General features: G+C 39.9%; 1 protein-coding gene across 20 annotated transcripts in view; it reads left to right on the forward strand.

Annotated features, from left to right (window-relative positions):
• Nucleotides 1-17,105, forward strand: part of NRXN1 (neurexin 1) — a 1,011,597-nt gene that overhangs the window by 619,797 nt on the left and 374,695 nt on the right. For 4 of the 20 annotated variants that reach the window (XM_025045137.1, XM_025045138.1, XM_015587510.1 and 1 more), the window contains exon 1: nucleotides 5,259-6,318. The exons of the other annotated variants lie outside the window; for them this stretch is intronic. In XM_025045137.1, the coding sequence (XP_024900905.1) occupies nucleotides 6,069-6,318 (250 nt within the window). In that variant the 5' untranslated portion in view covers nucleotides 5,259-6,068. Of the gene's footprint in view, nucleotides 1-5,258; nucleotides 6,319-17,105 lie in introns of those variants that run through there. 20 annotated transcript variants of the gene reach the window in all.

Here is a 17,105-nt window from a genome sequence, read left to right on the forward strand (position 1 = left end):
CTATTCATGTTTCACAAGTCAAACTGCACACTGAGGCTTTAATTTAATTTGAGCGAATTGGCTCATGTTGGGTTCCAGAACCATTTTTCTCCTCTCCCCCATTTGTTATATCTGTGTGGATGTTCTAGGCAATAACTAAATTGACTGAATTCACCAATCTAGGTCTATGACTGGATTATGGGTGGCAGGAGATGAAAGTGTATTTCCTGATAAGTACACACTTCATAAATAAGTCTGGCTTTTCGGTAACATTATTACTTCTGTCAGCCTCAAGTTTATCATCTGAATAATAAAGAGATTGCACTGCAGAATCTCCAGGGATGCTTTTAGCCCTGACATTTCTTTTCTTCTTTTTTTGTTCTTTTTTGTGTTTTACTCTTAATGCTCTTGCTCTTCTATTCTGATCTCTTCTCAGTAGACCCTTAGGGACCTGCAACAACCCAGAAAGGTAATAAGATCAGAGGTTTATCTTTAAACTTCATGGGTAGCACCCTCTTATGAGTATCTCCCTCTTTACTCTCTCTCAGTCTCAACTCAGAAATGCAGATAGAGGACTATGTGGGGTCTGCTTGCCTTTTTTTTGTATGTGTGCTGACAGCAGTAGAAATACAAAACATGAGACTGACACTCTCTTCATTTTTAATTTTTAAAAGATTGGTGCTGCCTGCGGGTTTTAATATACTTCCCCTCTGCTGCTTTTAGTGTCTACTTTAAAACAAACAAACAAACAAACAAACAAAAAAAAAACCTTAATACTGAGCCATAATAATTTCCAACTAGGTTTAAGAAAAACATGAAAAGGTTGAAAGTGTGTGCCTGACAGCCATCCTGTTTCTTGAGACAGAGGATTGATTTTTGGAATATGAAAAAGAATAGTTTGAAATGACCTGTCCTTGTCTATTTCTCCCCACACACATCTTTCCACTCACTCTCCTTTTCTCTCCCCTTCCATTTCCTTCATTTTATCCCGTCAGTTTTCAAACTCATCTCTCATTTTTTAACCCCATTGTCTGACTTAGGCTACCTTCTTTCTTATAATTATAAATCATCAATGGTGAATGGACCTAGGACAGTTTACTATGCGTAGCTATTAGGTTCTTTTGGTAGATCTCGAAGCCACAGTTGTTAGAGGCAGATGAAAGTTAACCACACTTCCAAGAATTTCTACAAGTGTAAGTCAAAGATGCAGACCAACTTCTGCTACAGAATCAGACATATATCAATAAGTAGGCACAAATTCTTATAGCTTGTTCTGAAAGCTTGATGAGGGTCAAGCTCTTAGTTCTTTTAAGTTTCAAAGAAGATATTCCTAAAGCAAATATGGCAGTATTTCAGTGCCAGCATCTAGCTCATCATTTGTCAGAAAGAGGCAACAAAGATTAGTTAAAAGTCACCAATAGCACCCACTTCATATGGTTTTGTGATGATTAAATGAGCTAATACATTTAAATCTCTGAGTTGTGCCAGCTACAAATGTTTAGCTCTTTTATTATTATTATTACTATTACTATGGCACCATTTCTTACAGTAAATGGTGAAAGGCCTCATATTCACATACTCTAGTAGAAGCAAAGCATGTCTATAAGGTACTTTGGCCAATAATCTTGAACATTAATGATTTCACCAAAGATCCCACATTTCTAATTTCCATTACACCAATCACAAGCCAGTTATTTCACCAATGACAACCCGTTTCTAACATATTGTTTAGCAAAGCCACATCATGATTGTAGATGATGATAACTCAAGGCTTCTAGAAGCCACCTATGGCTGCTCTAATTCTGGCTGAGACAAAAGAATATAAATTCCTGATGAACGCAACTGACTCTCCTGGGATACAGAACAACACTAACACATTTATAGTCCACTGTCTATGCTGAAATATTTAAGAGTATATTACAGAGTGCCAGTCGCCATGTCTCCTACAACCAGTTCTTCACTCACCTAAGCATAATTTTTCAAATGCTGCCTCAGTTTTCTTTACATAATGCAATTCCAGCCACAAGGACTGCCCTGCTGAGGAGACATAAAGAGTAGGCACAGGCTTCATTTGCTTCATCCAGATTAGGCATGTGTTTGCTCATAAGACTTTTCTCCACTCTCTGTACAGAGAATCTTTCCTTGTTCCACCAAATTACAGCCATTTATAACAAATATTGCAGCATCAGTATCACAGCATCCACCCTAGAACCTCCTAGGTATTGCAAAGGTGCCCTAGACATCTGCCTGAAACACTACAGCTACAATTTCTTCTTTCAAGGAAGCCATAAATATTTCTTCTTTAGCTCTTGAGACTCTAGTAAAATAGATTTCTTACCTATCCTTTCCCTAAACCTGCCTTTATCTCCCAAGGCCCCAGACAGTATAAGACAGACAGGGAAGCCTCTTCTCCATTGAATGTTCTTGGGAAGGTTCATTAGAATCTTCCGTACTTGTTCTATTCCTATTATTTTAATTTGTACAACTCACTCTCAAAGTCCCAGCCATCCTTCCCTGTTAATCAAGAGAATAACAAATGTAGTCAGTCCCATTATTCACAGATATGAATTCACTTCTTCACTAAAATTTGTAAACTCCAAATCAACACCTATAGCACTATGGTGGTTGATAACAGATAGGCACAAAGCTCATCAAAAAATTTGCGTTCCCAGCAAGGGTCAAACAAGGTAACACTCCACTTTGTCATTTCCCCTCTTGTACTGTAAACAAGTGGTCTATTTAGTGCCACATTTTTCACCTTTTCTTGCTTTTTGGCGATTTTGCTGTTTAAGATGTCCCCTAAACATAATGCCAAAGTGCTAACATTCCAAAGCAGAAGGCTGCGGCATGCCTTATGGATAAAACAGGTGTGTTAGACAAGTTTCATTCAGGCTTGAGTTATACTGATGTCAGCTATGCGTTCAATGTTAATGAATCAACAGTATGTATTAAATAAGATGTCTTTAAACAAAGAAACACAAGGTTATTTATTGATTAGTTGATAACAATGTTGTGATCAGAGTCTCGCATAGACCTAAGCCCTAGGAGCATTGGTTCAGTCTTTGCTAATTCACTGTTCACAGTGATTTTATAAATCATAACTGCTGGGAATAATGAGAATTGACTGTATGTTCTAAGAGACTTACTTACATTTCACATATGCTGGGCACTAGAGGGAGTACAGATAAAGATTTGACTCTGCTTCCCTTCAGGAATTCATCTAGTTGGAGAGGGAAGGACATATTAACACCATGTATGAAGGCTTTGGAGAACAATGTAATGCCCTACATTTCCTAAAGATGGAAAGAACTGAATGAATTGTTCATGCTAATCAGCTCAAATATGTTAGACCTATATAGGAAGAGAGACATAATGCCTTAATTGTGAAGAGTGTTTGATATATTTTAAAGCACTCTCACACTAAATATTGCATTATATCCTTCCTGCCCTGTGGGATTCTTAGGAAAGATAGGAACATGACTATTTTATAAAGGAAGCCACGGAGCCTCAGGGAGAGGCTAAGTAACTAATCTGACATAACCAGTAAATGGTAGTGCCAAGAATGAGGCACAGGTTTCCTACCTCCTAATCCACTGCCCTTTTCATATCAATACTATGAAATATCAAATTCAGAATATGAACCTAGAGTCCTAAAACCATACTGTGAGGATGATTATCCTCTTCTTTTCCTTTGGAAACTTTACTTGATATTTAAAAAATGAAAATCACAATCCTTGACTAGTGAATGAAAATACATATGCTAAAAAATAATAAAATGAAGAGGAAATGGCCTAGGATTAAGGGTGGCAGCTGTACACGATGGAAGGTTCTGTATTTGGGTATTGTGGGTTTTTGAGCAGAAGTGGGAAGTTGGGAGATATGGCACATTTAAATAAAAGCACCTCCTCTAACATGGATGGCTAAGCTGTTTCAATTAGTGAACTATTAAAGAATTATCTTTTTGGTCAAATGACATAAACTTTTGACAAAAATGTGAGATGATGGATTGCTGTAGATTTGATTTGGTGGCCCCTGGACACTGTTACATAGGTAAGTGGCTGATTTGAGTGAAATACTCCTAGAATTACTTTTTTTTTTTCTATATATGACTTTATATTTGTTGATATAAGGGATTATATAGATTATGAGAAGCCTCTGGGAAGTAGTGTCTATTCTGAGTTGTTTCCCTTTAGAAGTAAAGACAAAAATGTCCATTCATTAGACATGTCATAGTAGTATCATGTGGAAACTGGAGGAATGTTTCAATCATAATCCTAAATCTTAACTGCCAGCCTCCAGTGACTGTGGTCCTTCTTGCCAAGTCCAGTTGCTGTGCTAGCTTTTTAGATTTTTAGATGTGTGTTGGCTTTGCCGTTGTGTCATCCAGGACACATAGCTTCCAGTTAAAGATGCTGCATTTCACCAATAGAATATAAATGTCCTCTCTTCCGTGGGGACACTAGATTTGTGAATTTTTGTTTCTTTATGCTATTTTACTTATGAGGCAGGATGAAAGAAAGGCAGAACCCCACCCTTATAAAAGATCTCCCTAGCTGGGCTTCTATAGAAATCTCGTGGGTTCTTAAATATCCCTAAAGTGTTTGACTGAAACGCAAACAGTCTCATACTGTTGCTCTCCTCTGCTGTCCTCCTTCCCACCTGTCTCCTTTCTCTCTCTCATTCTCCCTTTGCTGTATCTTTATCAGCTGCCACACTCACTCACCCTCCCCCCCCTGCCCCCCGCGCTGTGTGTTTTGGTTCCCTGCACTTACACTGCCTTATATGAAATACGATATTGTAGAGGGAAGGAGGACTCTTTGTTATGTGTAATATGTGTAATTAACAGATCGGTCAAAACTGATGGTTGAGTAGATGGTGTCAAGCCATTTTTAGCAGATTGGGTTTAAACACCTGGCAGAATAAGTTTGGTCCAATAAAAAGAGCCAGATTCTTTCCCTTTTAAGAGAGCTCTCAGGACACTGGTTACATCTAAACCATAGGGGTAGGGGAAGGGTGCCATTTGCCATTGTGATTCAGATGGAAGGATCACCTGGCAGAGGAGGGAGAGTTGCTTTTTAGGTGTTCCCAGCATCCTGTACACGTGTCCCTTTGATGTGTGGAGAATGCATGAGAGGCAAAGCAGGGCGATTTTTGTGGGAAGCTAGACCAGCCTCCCTTGTTACATAGGCTCGTCCTCTGCATTGCATCCCAGCTTCAGTGATTTGCTGTTTGGAGACTGCAGATTTGCATAGAGCCCCTCGCTTCGCCAGCGTGCGTGGTTTTTCTTTTCTTCTCTTTTCTTCTTTTTCTTTCCCCCCTCTTCTCTTCCGTCTGCTTCTCTTTTTGCTTTGCCGTTTTCCCCGTTGGATCCCTGCTTCCTTCCTAAGGGTGCACTCTTGCCTCAGAACCCTTTGCCCGGCTTAAGTGTCAGGAGGCAGCGGACACGGAGATCGCCTCTGGAGCAGGCGATGCGCGCCGCTGCTCTGCGCGCTGCCCGCGGGAGGCTGGCGCGAGCGGGCCAGCGGGCCGGGGCTGAATGGAGGAAAGGGGCGCCTGGATTCCGTGGGGTCTTCTTCTCCCTTGAAAGGAGGTTGGGCCGGCGGAGTGGCCTCCCCAGTCCCCACACACAATGCTAAATGGATTTACCCGGTGGATCCGCGGTGAATGGCTGTCATGTAGAAGTGAGGACCCTCCCGGAGGAGCTTTAAGCAATTTCCCCGCTCCCCACCCCCTGGCACACACTCTCGCCTGAAACTCTTTGGGAGTATCTCTCGAGAACCTGGAGCCCTGGAAATCTGGGAGCAGCTGTCCACTCCGCGTTTACTGTTCCCCCGGGGCTGCCTTTCTGGACAAGTCCCCCATCAGCTGTATTCGCCTCGGCTATGTTTCGGATTCTTTGGGGTGCAAGGCACGGAGGACTTCAGGACCCCGAGAAGACTGTCCGAAGGAGGGAGAGGATGGGTGCTCTGGCTCGGTGAGGCGGTGGCCCCACAGCCCACCCTGAGCCGTCTGCTCCCCGGTGCCCTCTCCCCTCCCTGCACCCCAAACTTTGCCTCCGGCGGCAGTTGCCCCTCGGCTGGCACCCCGTCATGTACCAGAGGATGCTCCGGTGCGGCGCCGAGCTGGGCTCGCCCGGGGGTGGTGGCAGCAGTGGCGGCGCAGGGGGGCGCCTGGCCCTGCTTTGGATTGTCCCGCTCACCCTCAGCGGCCTTCTAGGAGTGGCATGGGGGGCGTCCAGTTTGGGAGCGCACCACATCCACCATTTCCATGGCAGCAGCAAGCATCATTCAGTGCCTATTGCAATCTACAGGTCACCGGCATCCTTGCGAGGCGGACACGGTGGGTCTGAGATGCCAAGTTCTCGCGGGTTACTCCCGAGCTCGCCCCATTCAACCCTGCGCTCACTTCTCAGCCCCTAAGGTTCGGAGAAATAGGAGCTCGAGAACCAGAGGTGCATTTGGGTGTGCTCGGTGGGAGCCACTTATCTCTTTGAAGACAATAGAAAGGGGATGGGGGAAGGCTTTGCAGGCGTTTGTGTGAAGGGTGGGAGGGGCCTTCCTTGTCAGGGGGCTGGGAGAGGGACGTGGACACCTATTAAATAACCGTCCCTGTCCGGGCACCTCCGTCCCTAGCCCCCTGCGAGAAGGGGGCTTCCTAGCTAGGAGGTCACTCGCTGTGGTTGATGGGGTTCGGCGCTCAGACTAGGAACCTGAACGCTAGAGAGAAAAGGGTTCTGCAGAACCTTTTGTCTGTGCTCTGTGTGCGGGCCCCACCTCTTGCCCATTTTCCCTGGCCTGGGGGAGGGAGAGGTTCCAGCCCACACATTCCTCCAAAGTGTGCCCAGACTGCAGTGACAGTGGGACCCGGGACTCACTTTACGGGAAGCCCATCCATTTTGCCCCCCACCTCTTCCCATCGTTGGAGAAGGTAGGAGGATGACCCGGCACACTCTCCCTTTCTGGCCAGTCCCTACCAGACTCGGAGAACCTCTGAACCTCTGAACCTCTCCATTTCCCCACCCCACACACATATACACTTCTTTTCTTGATGATTGGGCTGAGTTATTTTCTAAAATACAGCAGAGAGAGGCTTGGCTACCCAAACACATCTCCTTCCCTGAGGATCGTGTTTGAAGGCTGTTGGGGTAAGCGATGTCCCACTTTTTCCTTCAGCTCAGTGGTTCCCAGGGAGCACAGGTGGGCCAGTGCTGGCTGGTATAATTCAAGAGGTCTGCCTGGAGAGGGAGAATTTAGAGCAAAAAGAACCTGTTCTCCTCACCCTGGGTTTTGTTTGTTTGTTTGTTTGTTTTATAAAGAGCAGAATGTGAAGAAAAGCCTTGGTGGGCAGGTTCCTTCTCCAGAGTGGCCAGCAATGTAAGGTCAGGTTTCTCTCATCTTTAGATAAATTCCTGTTTCACATTCCCTGAACTGCCAATGAATAAAAATCAAATTGCTTTTGTGAGTCTCTTCCCCACTACCAGTCTTCTCTCCCAGTGTAAAGTCTGCTACTTTAAAAAGCAGGGCAAAAGTTGTGGACACTTCGTATTTCCCTTTCCCACCTTCCCTTGCAGAACACCTTCCTCTTTCTGACATGGTTCAGGTCTGGATCATATGCCTTGCTCCCTAGGTAATTCCTCTCCCTTGAGCAGCTGCTGGTTAGACCAGGACGGCCCCCTTCCCCAGGGATAGGCTTCCTACCTGGGGACAAGTCTGGTTAGATATGAAAAGCTATAACCTAACCTAACTGAAGAGAGAACAAAAAAGTGTAGCAACTCTTCTTTAGGAATGGCCTGGGGACACACCTCACTATGGGTCCTAGGAATCCCTTTCTTTCTTTCCCCCAGTTCCCTCTCAAGGATTCTCTCCAGTTAAGAGTGTCTAGGTTGGAGACAGGAGTGATACCCCTGTTTTTAGTGAAACCCGGGGTTCTTAGCTAAGAGCGACAGAGAGGATAGATCCCTCTGAATCAGTAAGGAGTCTGCTCTCACCACTTGCTCACAGTATCCTAGGAGCCTGCCGCTCCGTTACCTGGGCGCAGCTCTCACCCATTGCCCTGCTTTTGTGCAGAATCCTGTGGGTCCCAGGGGAGGGAGGCAAGCCAGGGCATAGGAGGGGCAGACAGAGCGTGGGTGGGTGCAGTGAGCCAGATGAGGGTAGGCGAGGGCGTGGGGTGCCTAATTGTACCAGTGGGAAGCTCTCGGCTAATAATCTCATATGCATATTAACTTCTTTTCTGTGGCTCTGCCTCTCTCCGGAGAGATGAGGTGCTGAGGGGAGAGAGCCTGGGGATGTGGGGAGGAGAGAACACCATGGGGCCCTGCCGCAGAGACAGCACTCCCTTCCCCTTACCACCGCTGCTGCTGCTCCAGTCAGGCGCCGTCTGCTGGTCTTCACAAACATTTCTTTCTCTCCAGATTAGTGATTGTATGTGAATGAAAAAACCAGGCGTACCTATCATTGAAAAATAGAGTGTTTTCTTTCTTTCAAAAGTTCTAGTGTATAGTCATATTTGTTTGTTTTTGAAACTCTTCACATACACTTTTGGTGGAAGCTTTCTGATTCCTTCCCTCTCTTGAAGAGAGGGAGTTAACTCTGGCTAGAGTACAGTCAAGGAACATGAAGGATGAAGTAAGCCTCTGAGGGTGGAGGGTAAAGAGATGTGAGTGTGGGGAAGCAGAGGGTCTAAGAGCTGGGCAGGCAGGGTGGTGGCTTAAAAGAAACCTGATAAGAAAGGGGTGATGTTGAATTTGTCGGGTCAGTAAACTCCCTGAATATTCAGCTAATTAGACTATGGTCCACAAGGAAATAATTTTTGAGCCTAATAGATGAGGGTGAAGAGAATCACAAAGGTGAATGACAATATGATAGATTTCTACCTGAAAATCAAGGCAGGTGTAAGTGAGGTATAGTTCAAAATTTGAGACTACTAAAAATATACATACATAGATGAACAAATGAGCCAGTCTGTTTCTTTGTATTAGAATTTCTTGCAATCATGACATTTTTATCATAATAAGGAAAGCGAGTATATGCTTGAAAATGTAAAAGAAAGAAATGCATGTGGTGTATTTTGGGAGATAAAATTGAGTCTACCCTCCATGTTTTGAAAACTGCTGGGTTGACTATCCAGGTTCATTCTTCTTCATTTTTTCATCATGCCATGCTTCATTTGCACTATTATGAGGTGTCACAAGGATAGCAGGGTGCTGAAAGAGCTCATGGCTTCATGGCTACCCTGAGTATCTTTGTGCAAGCTGACCCAGTTACAGAGATTATGATGAGGATTCTTTTAAAAATGCATTCAAAAGTAGGTTTTGAGATCACTGCAAGATCCTATTTTATTTTGCATGTACTTAACCATATAAATGATGAAAATACCTATGTAGAAAATTTCCCTAGTTAAATAAACTGTGTGACTGTAAATGATGAAAAGAAAGCTTGCTTGTGATTACGGATGCTACTTAAAGCCAGCATGAGTTCAGAATAGACCAGTGTGCTCATTTAGATTTGCTTTAGAGATGTGCCATATGTGCTGAGCATAGGATGATGTCAGTGCAATGCTCAGGGTCCCATTTCTGCTCCCGGCTTTCCTAAGTACCTCTGCATTCTTTTGAAAATTAGCTTAGAGACTCTCAATAATTTCAGGGGATAAAGGAAGGAGAAAGCCATCACAGAACTGAGCACACCAGTGCCGGCCGTTCTCCTCCCACAAATATGAGCTCCGGAAATTATACTGCCATGATTATCTTATACTATTAAAGGGCAAAAGGGCATTCCCAGAAGGGAATGTTAACAGACTTTAAAAGTGCGGTTTGTAATTGAAGTAGCCCAGTGCTGTTACATAAGGATAATAATAATATCTTGCATTTATAATGTTTCTCTTTCTGAGACACTTTTGTACACATACTAAACTTCTGAGAAGACCGATGTGTTTTGGAGGGAATTGTAAATATCATTTTCCGCATAGGGATACTGAGTCTTACTATATATGCACCAAAAAATATCCAAGTTTCTAATTAGTCAAAGTGGAATTAGAATGAATCAAGACTTCGAGGCCCATAGCCCAGAGCAATTCCATGTGCTCACAGGTTTTGTAACTCAAACTGAGAGGGTCCTCCATGTGCTTTAATGACTGATCTCTTGGAGTAGAAATTATTACAAGGACCAGGGCAGAGCATTTTGCTTCCATGTGTTAATAATAATGAATATAGAGAGGCTGATGGCACCTCACTTTTGTCCCAGGGATCACTTCATTGATATTGCTGAGGAGCTTTTTGTGTCTCTTGTATTTCTTGGAGGCAGGAGGTTGCTGTTTGATAAAACTATTCCCTTTGCTTTTTTGTCCAGCAACTGACAGCAAAATTTTACACAATAGATTTGACTTTACTGCATTAAAGAAAATATAGCTTTTTTTTGGTAATTAATTCATACGTGTGACCCAAAACATTTTTGGCTATGAATATTCTACTAAAATAGACATTCCTACCCCACACCTCTTCTTAACTTTGGCTTCTTGGGCAAAAATGTTCGGCACTGCAATGCTATTGTAGATGAGATTGCCAGCTAATATTTCTGGAAGAATGTTTAAATCAATCATGGTCCAAGCAATCCAAGACTCTAGGGTAATTTTCAGTTGCACCGAACTTTATTTCTTAGATTGCCCGATCATTTATTTGATAAACATAGAATATGTGCAGTTTTTGTGTTTGTGCACCAGGAACCGTGGAAGGCCAGATAATAATGGGCGTAATGGGAGTAAAAGTGAGAGAGGAGGAGCCAAGATACCAAAAGCATGACCATCAAAAAAGTTTACAATTCAATTCTAAAACTCCAGGCTATTGTTAGAAGGTTAATCTTTAAACAGACAAAGCTTACTCTTTAAAAACAATCAACAAAAAGCATAAAGTTTACATATATGGGGCTCACTGTAAAATGAGCAGATAAAAACATCAATGTAGTAAATTTTTTTCTATATCACTTTATATTGACCTTTAATATTAATGCTCTATAAAGAACTCTTCGCACAATTGCTTTCCACCATGTTGCTGCATTTATTTCCTCTAACAAAGCATAGTCTTTTATTTTTCAAAGAGATCTAAGGCTTATTTTACAAATGTATTTAAGATAAGCGATTCATTGATTTAAATTTATGTTAATGTGTAAGTAAATGAGGCAGCTTGGTGTGGTGATGACAGTTCTCAGAAACATATCTATGTGAAAATTTGGCCACTGCCACTTACTAGAGTTGCGTAAACTTACTAAGCTAATTATCACTAAGATTGTTTTCTTAGTCTATAAAATGAAAATACAGTGAGTTACATCTCAGTGAAAAAATAAATGAGACCATGAATTTGATAAGTGCTCAGACTATAATAGCCCCCTAACAAATGTTTTGTTTTGTTTTTTTTTTAAAGACATTTAGGTTTTTCCCGCATCTTGGCTATTCTGAAGAGTGCTACAAACTAATATCTCTTCAAAATCCTGATTTTAATTCTTTTTAATTTTTTGAAGAACTCCCAAACTGTTTTTCCATAGTGGCCGTACTAGTTTCCATCCCTACCAACAGCGTACAGGATTCTAGTTTCTTCGAATTGTTGTCAAAACGTGTTGTCTTTTTGATAATAGCCATCCCAGTAGGTGTGAGGTGATATCTCCTTGTGGTTCTGATTGAATGAATAAAGAAACTGCTGCATATACATACAATGGAATATTATTCAACCTTAAAAAAGGAATATTCTTCAGTGTGTGATAGTATGTAAGAAACTTGAAGACACTATGCTGAGTGAAATAAGTCACTTACAGAAAGACAAATGCTGAATGATTTCACTTATATTAAGTATCTAAAATAGTCAAACTCATAGAATCAGAGGAATGGTGGTTGTCAGGGGCTAGGGAAAAGAGGAATTGGGAAGTTGATGATTAACAAGCTCAAAGTTTCAGTTATACAAACTAAGTAAGTTTTATAGATCCTCTGTGCAACATTGTACCTATGGTTAACAATACTGTATGTACACTTAGAAAATTAACAGGGTAGGTCTCCTGTTAACTGTTCTTACCACGATAAAATAAAATGTAAAGAAATTAGAAGAGATTTCAGAGAGAAGACACTCGTAGTAGAAAAAACAGGCCTTGAAATCAGGAGACCTGAGTTCTAGTTTTGACTTAGCCAGTTATTAACTCTGTGACTTCTAGAATTCAGTTGCAGCTTTGAATATCAGTTCCTTTCCAGCTCTAAAGTTTCAGGAGCATATTCTTCTCATTTTATAGGTGTGAACAGAGAGCTCTAAAATTTAAGTGAACTGAACTCACAGGGTCACAGCTAATTAGTAGCAGAGTTAGAAATTGAACCTACATATTCTAACTTATTTTCCTCCTTATTTAGAATACTCTTCCAGTAATGCGGCTGTGCTAAACATCCAGTTTCATCCAAACGCTGTCTCGCCTAAGGCAGTTCATTTTAGGTGATTGACTGGGATTAGAACCTTGGTCTTTGAGAGGACAATAGAGCAACCTAACTTAGTTCTTGTAGAGAAAACCATCTTTTCTCTGCTGATGTTCATCACCATTCACCATAGTCAGCCATTAATGAATGCCACATTTACAGTAGTGTGTACCTGTTTTAAGAAAAAACACTTGTTTTTTTGAGGTGTTAATGATCTCAATAATATTGAACATGGCTTTTTCTGTTGTTTTGTCATTCGTGTGTGTGTGTGTGTGTGTGTGTTTAATTGGGCTAGGATCATTTCCAGTTTTAAGTGCTAAGATTTCTTTAGGAACAAGGATCTCTTAAAATTCTTTTGCTATAGTCCCATTCATTTATTTTTGCTTTACTTCCCTTGCCTTTGAGGTCGAATTCATAAAATCTTTCTAAATCCAAGGTCCAAGAGTTTAATGTGTCTCTGTTTTCTTCTATGCAATTTGTTGTGACCCGAACAGGTGCTTCTCCCAAGAAGACACCCAAATGGCCAACAAACATACGAAGAAATACTCAACTTCACTAGGTAGTAGAGAAATGCAAATCAAAGCCACAATGAGATACCACCTCATACCTGTTAGAATGGCTGTCATCAACAGGACAAGTAATAACAAGTGTTGGGAAGATTGTAGGCAAAAATGAACCCTCATGTTACTGCTGGTGAGAACGTAAATTGGTACAGCCACAATGGAAAACAGTATGGAGGTTCCTCAAAAAACTGAGTAGAATTACCGTATGACCCAGCAATCCTTCTTCTGGGTATTTACCCAAAACACTTGAAAACCTTTATCCGCAAAAATATATGCACCCTGATGTTTATAGCAGCATTATTCTTGGTGGCCAAGACATAGAAACAACCAAAGTGCTTTTTTTCAATAGATGACTAGATAAAGTTGTGGTACATATATACAATGGAATATTCCTCAGCCATAAGAAAAGATGAAATGTTGCCATATGTGACAACAGGGTTGGATCTTGAGATTATCAGGCTAAGCAGAATAAGTCAGATAGGAAAAGTTGAGAACCATATGATTTCATTTATGTGTGAGATATATAACTGAAAGCAACAAATGAACAATACAAACAGACTCGTGGACACAGATAGTGGGTTAGTGGTTACCAGAGGGGATAGGGGTGTAGGAGATAGAAAAGAGTAAAAGGGGTCAAATATTTGGTAGCTGGAGGATTTAACTTTGGATGGTGAACAAACAATATGATACGCATATGACATGTTATTGAATTGTATACTTGAAACCTATTTGATTTTATTAACCAATGTCACCTCAAAAATTTTAGAAAGAAAAAATTCTTACACTCTTATTTTTTTTTCAGAGCCTTATTGATTCTAAACAGACTGTAACTGGAGATATTTTTGCAAAGATTGTATTCAGGTCCCTTAAGCCATCTAACTGTCCTCATCATTAGTTAGAGGTGGTTTACTTAGGTTCACAGGAACCATGGTGTGCAGGTCAGGCTCAGGATACTTGCCTCTCAATTGTGTTTCTAAGGATTGTATCTTAGAAAAGCTTCTGCTTCTTTTAGTTGGTCTTTTTGTCTAGTTCTTTTTGGTCTGTGTAGGATGTAGACTCTCTTCATACTGAAACTGGTAATAGCCTTTTGAAGTATCTCATTCTCTCACAAAATGCAAGATTTTTTTTAAGTGTTGATCATATAATAATGAATTCTCTCAAATTTTCAATGGAACTTAGCAAAAACAGCTATATTTTAAGTATATATTTCCATGGAGCCCTCATGTAAAGTGTCTCATTTAATCATCATTGCATCCCAGGCAGGGCTTGTGATCACCATTTTGCTGACAAGGAAGCAGATTTAGAGAGGCAATGATTCTGCCAGGGTCAATTAATAAGCAGCCTCAGTACTTCTGCTTTTCTACTACAGTATATGAGAGGCAGGGTTTTGAAAAAATGACTTCATTTGAATTTAGAAGACCTGAATTTTCTCCCAGTGTTGTATTTTCTAATGCACTTCTCAAAAAAAAAAAAAAAAAGTTTCATTAAGAATAAAATTAGCCAGAAAAAGGCTGTTAACTCATATAGTTATTAAGAATTTCAAGTAAATATTGATGTGAAATTTACGTCTCCATTCCAGTAGATGAAATTTTAGTTAATATTACGTTTCGATTTTAACTAAAAAATAAGTAGTCAGGTGGGGGTAGATTAATAAATTAGGGCCATTTTCAGATTCAACTCAGAGCATTATACATAGGCAGTGATAATGTTATTAATCAAATAATAGCAATTATAATAAAACATTTTAAGACTAAAAAATGATTCTTGTGCAGACTTCCTTTTAATCACCAAGTATACAGGCATGTAAAAAGAGCCTGCTATATCGATTGTGTGAACTTAATATTTGAGATTTGTGAATTAGAACTGAAGTAGCATAGAAAGGTGTTTCTCCAGTATACTTTCAAGATATGTGGTTTTCTACACATTAAATTTTACATGAAGTTTCTATGAATCTTGTAGCCATTTTTATTATAAAATTCAAATACCATTAGGACTTTTTGGCTATGGGATCTTCAATTTCAATGTATTATATAATATGACCCACTTTTTATGCAGCGTATGGACTTTATGTTCATGTACATATTTGGTAATTTTTATGTAACTAAATTGAGAAAAATATATCTGAAAGTTAGCAACGAGAAAGATGGGAAATTTTAAAGTAAATGGTAAGAGTGATTTTTTAATGCGTGATCAAATAAAAGGCAGTGTCATTTACTGAGCTGGATATCACTTCTGCACAGTCGTTTTGATTATCTGGGTTGCCATTGGACTAATATTGGTACGTGTAATTATTTATGTGGTTCAGCCTGTCTGGCTGTTAGTTACCATTCTAGGTTTCATGGTGTATTTTCCTAGGTGACTACAGGATTCAGAGCTGCTAAAGAGAAGTAGTGTTTCTGATATTTCTTAAAGCTAAGAGATTTTGGATTCCGAAATCTCCCATTTTACATTAAGATTGAATTATCTAAGGTGTGGATAGTTACACAGCATAAAGTACATCACCATGAGTGATTGTGATATGTTCTGAAAAACACATTCAGAGCAAATGTGGAAGCTCACTGTCTTGGTACTATCCTTGAGCTGATACTATCCTTGAGCACTTTCATCTGGGCACACAGCAGGACTTTTGAAAATGAGTGGTTTTCCTGATGGACTTCCCTTTCAGATTTTTCAAATCTTTTTCTTTTTGAATCTGATTAATTCTCTAGTTAGTATCCATGGCATTTTATATATAGTTATCCTTTTCATTTATCAAGTTTGTTACAATCTAGTGTAGAGAAGTAATACTAGAGCATGAATAATTTAAATACCTCTGGGAATTTTTGCCTAAAAGATATATTATAGAAACTGAACCTTCTATGTGTTTGGCAGGCATTATTTAGTAGTCTACTAATTTTACATTTCATATTGATTTCTGAAAATCTTGCCATATTGGACTATTTATGCCTACATACATACTAAAAATCATTTTCTAGAGTAAATCTTTCCGAAGGTGAGTAATTAAACTTTCCTTCAAAACTCTAAGTTACACTTCCTTGAAGTTCACACTTAACATTTTCAGAATTGCAATGTGCTGTGTCCATCACTTTTCACCTCTACTATCAAAGTATTCACATATACTGGAATAAAAAGAATAATAAATCTGTCAGCAAAGCGGTTAATTGAACATACTATTAAATACGGAAATAATGTATCTTGTTTCCCCATTCATTCTTTTCCTTGAGACTTGTTCTAAATAAAATAATAGTTTTTGATGCTGCTGAGGACAACTTATACCTTAATCAAAAGTAGAACACTGCTTATGGGTTTCTGATAAACATCTTTATACAAAAGCCTTGCATTTTAGTACATGCACAAGATATCGATAGTCTGGCTGCCTTTGTAATGACTAAAATATATAACAACAGTCTATTTGTATTTGCCAGTAATAAAACTTTTGCCTCTGTAATCTTATTTTTAAACATAAAACTTTGCTTTTACTTTTTCATAAAATAAAAATTTGAATTATTTTTACCCAAGAAATAATTAAACTCTTGGCTTATAGTAAGGAAGTGACTTAAATATTATAGGAGTATGTCACTATCCCAATTCTCCCCAGTAAAAAGACTGTGCAGAGAAAGAACTAGTGCTATGTAAAGTGCTAGTAAGTGGCCAATTATATCATTTATTTACTGAATAATCACTGAGCGCTTTATTATATGTCATGTACTGTTCTAAGCCCTTAATGAACTATCTACTGGTTTAATCTTCACAACAACTCTGTGAGATAGGTAATATCAGTCCACTCTACACAAGGATGTAAAGGCACAACAATGTTAAGAAATGACAAGGTTTTAAAACTAAAGTATTAGAACCTGGATTTCAACCCAGGCAGGCTCATTTCTAAGCCCATGCTCTTAACCCCTGTATTATGCTGTCAACAAACATGATTTATCTTGAAGCATTTTGTTTTCTCTTCCAGCTTTTCTCACCAGTGGTACATAAAAGACCAACCAAGAATGACTATTGGATTTACTTTGTTTAATTTCCAACAAGTCATTTCACTGAAGGTTTAGTGCCTCATCCTTATCTTCCAATTTGTAAGCATCTTGCTTCTTAACTATGTAGGGCATCAAGAGACCT

The sequence above is a fragment of the Pteropus alecto genome, unplaced genomic scaffold (genome assembly GCF_000325575.1).
Source record: "Pteropus alecto unplaced genomic scaffold, ASM32557v1 scaffold131, whole genome shotgun sequence".
NCBI lineage: Eukaryota > Metazoa > Chordata > Mammalia > Chiroptera > Pteropodidae > Pteropus > Pteropus alecto.